Source organism: Tarenaya hassleriana, unplaced genomic scaffold (assembly GCF_000463585.1).
Source record: "Tarenaya hassleriana unplaced genomic scaffold, ASM46358v1 Cleome2636, whole genome shotgun sequence".
Taxonomy (NCBI): domain Eukaryota; kingdom Viridiplantae; phylum Streptophyta; class Magnoliopsida; order Brassicales; family Cleomaceae; genus Tarenaya; species Tarenaya hassleriana.
The window spans coordinates 1-1021 of NW_010965898.1; the positions used below are offsets into that span (position 1 = coordinate 1).

Here is a 1021-nt window from a genome sequence, read left to right on the forward strand (position 1 = left end):
ACTCTCGTTTACCGAGAGCCTTAGTGAAGATGTCAGCCAGTTGGAGACGGGTGTTGACGTGTCGAGGGACTAAAATGCCAGCTTCAATCTGATCCCGTACGTAATGACAGTCTATTTCGATGTGCTTAGTGCGTTCATGGAAGACGGGATTAGAGGAAATATGGATGGCTGCTTGACTATCACAATTCAACTGTATAGGTTGATGGAGAGACACGCCGAGATCGCAGAGAAGTTGTCGCAGCCATACAAGTTCTCGTGTTGTGGACGCCATGGCGCGATATTCTGCCTCGGCGGAAGAGCAAGCTAACGTGGCCTGCTTTTTGGTCTTCCAGGAAATCGGCGAGTCGCCTAGTTGAACAAACCATCCCGTGAGTGAGCGACGTTTCACCGGATCTGCTCCATAGTCCGAGTCGCACCATCCCGTCAATCGTAAAGGCGTCGAAGACCGAAGCAGGATGCCTTGACCTGGGTTCTTCTTCAAGTAACGGACCACTCGTAGAGCGGCATCCCACTGGGCCTCCCGAGGGGACTGCATAAACTGGGATAGAAGCTGAACACTGTAGCCAAGGTCTGGGCGAGTGTTCACAAGGTAAATGAGCCGCCCAATCAGCCGACGGTAAGGTTCCGGGTCGGCGAGAAGAGGACTGTCATCACGAGCCAACTGATGATTCTGGTCGAGAGGAAATAACGCTGGTTTAGCACCAAGTAAACCCGAGTCGGATATGATGTCAAGTGTATATTTGCGTTGGCAGAGATAAATGCCCGCTTGACTCCGCGCCACCTCAATGCCGAGAAAGTAGCGAAGAGGACCGAGGTCCTTCATGTAGAAACACACAGCCATATACTCTTTGAACCGCGTAATGAGCTCCGAGGAAGAACCGGTGACAATCAAATCGTCAACGTATACCAACACATTAAGCCGAGCCATATCCTTCGAATATGTGAAAAGAGAATAATCGGAGTATGATCGCGTAAAACCGAATGTCTGTAGGGCCCGGTCAAGTTTATGAAACCAACACCT

General features: G+C 50.6%; 1 protein-coding gene across 1 annotated transcript; it reads right to left on the reverse strand.

Moving 5' to 3' along the window:
* Positions 1-12: 12 nt before the first annotated feature.
* On the reverse strand, positions 13-928 carry LOC109116824 (uncharacterized mitochondrial protein AtMg00810-like; the record flags this gene model as incomplete). Its single annotated transcript, XM_019202932.1, has 1 exon — positions 13-928. A coding segment is annotated over exon 1 (916 nt), but the record flags the coding sequence as incomplete, so codon positions are not given.
* Positions 929-1021: the final 93 nt, after the last annotated feature.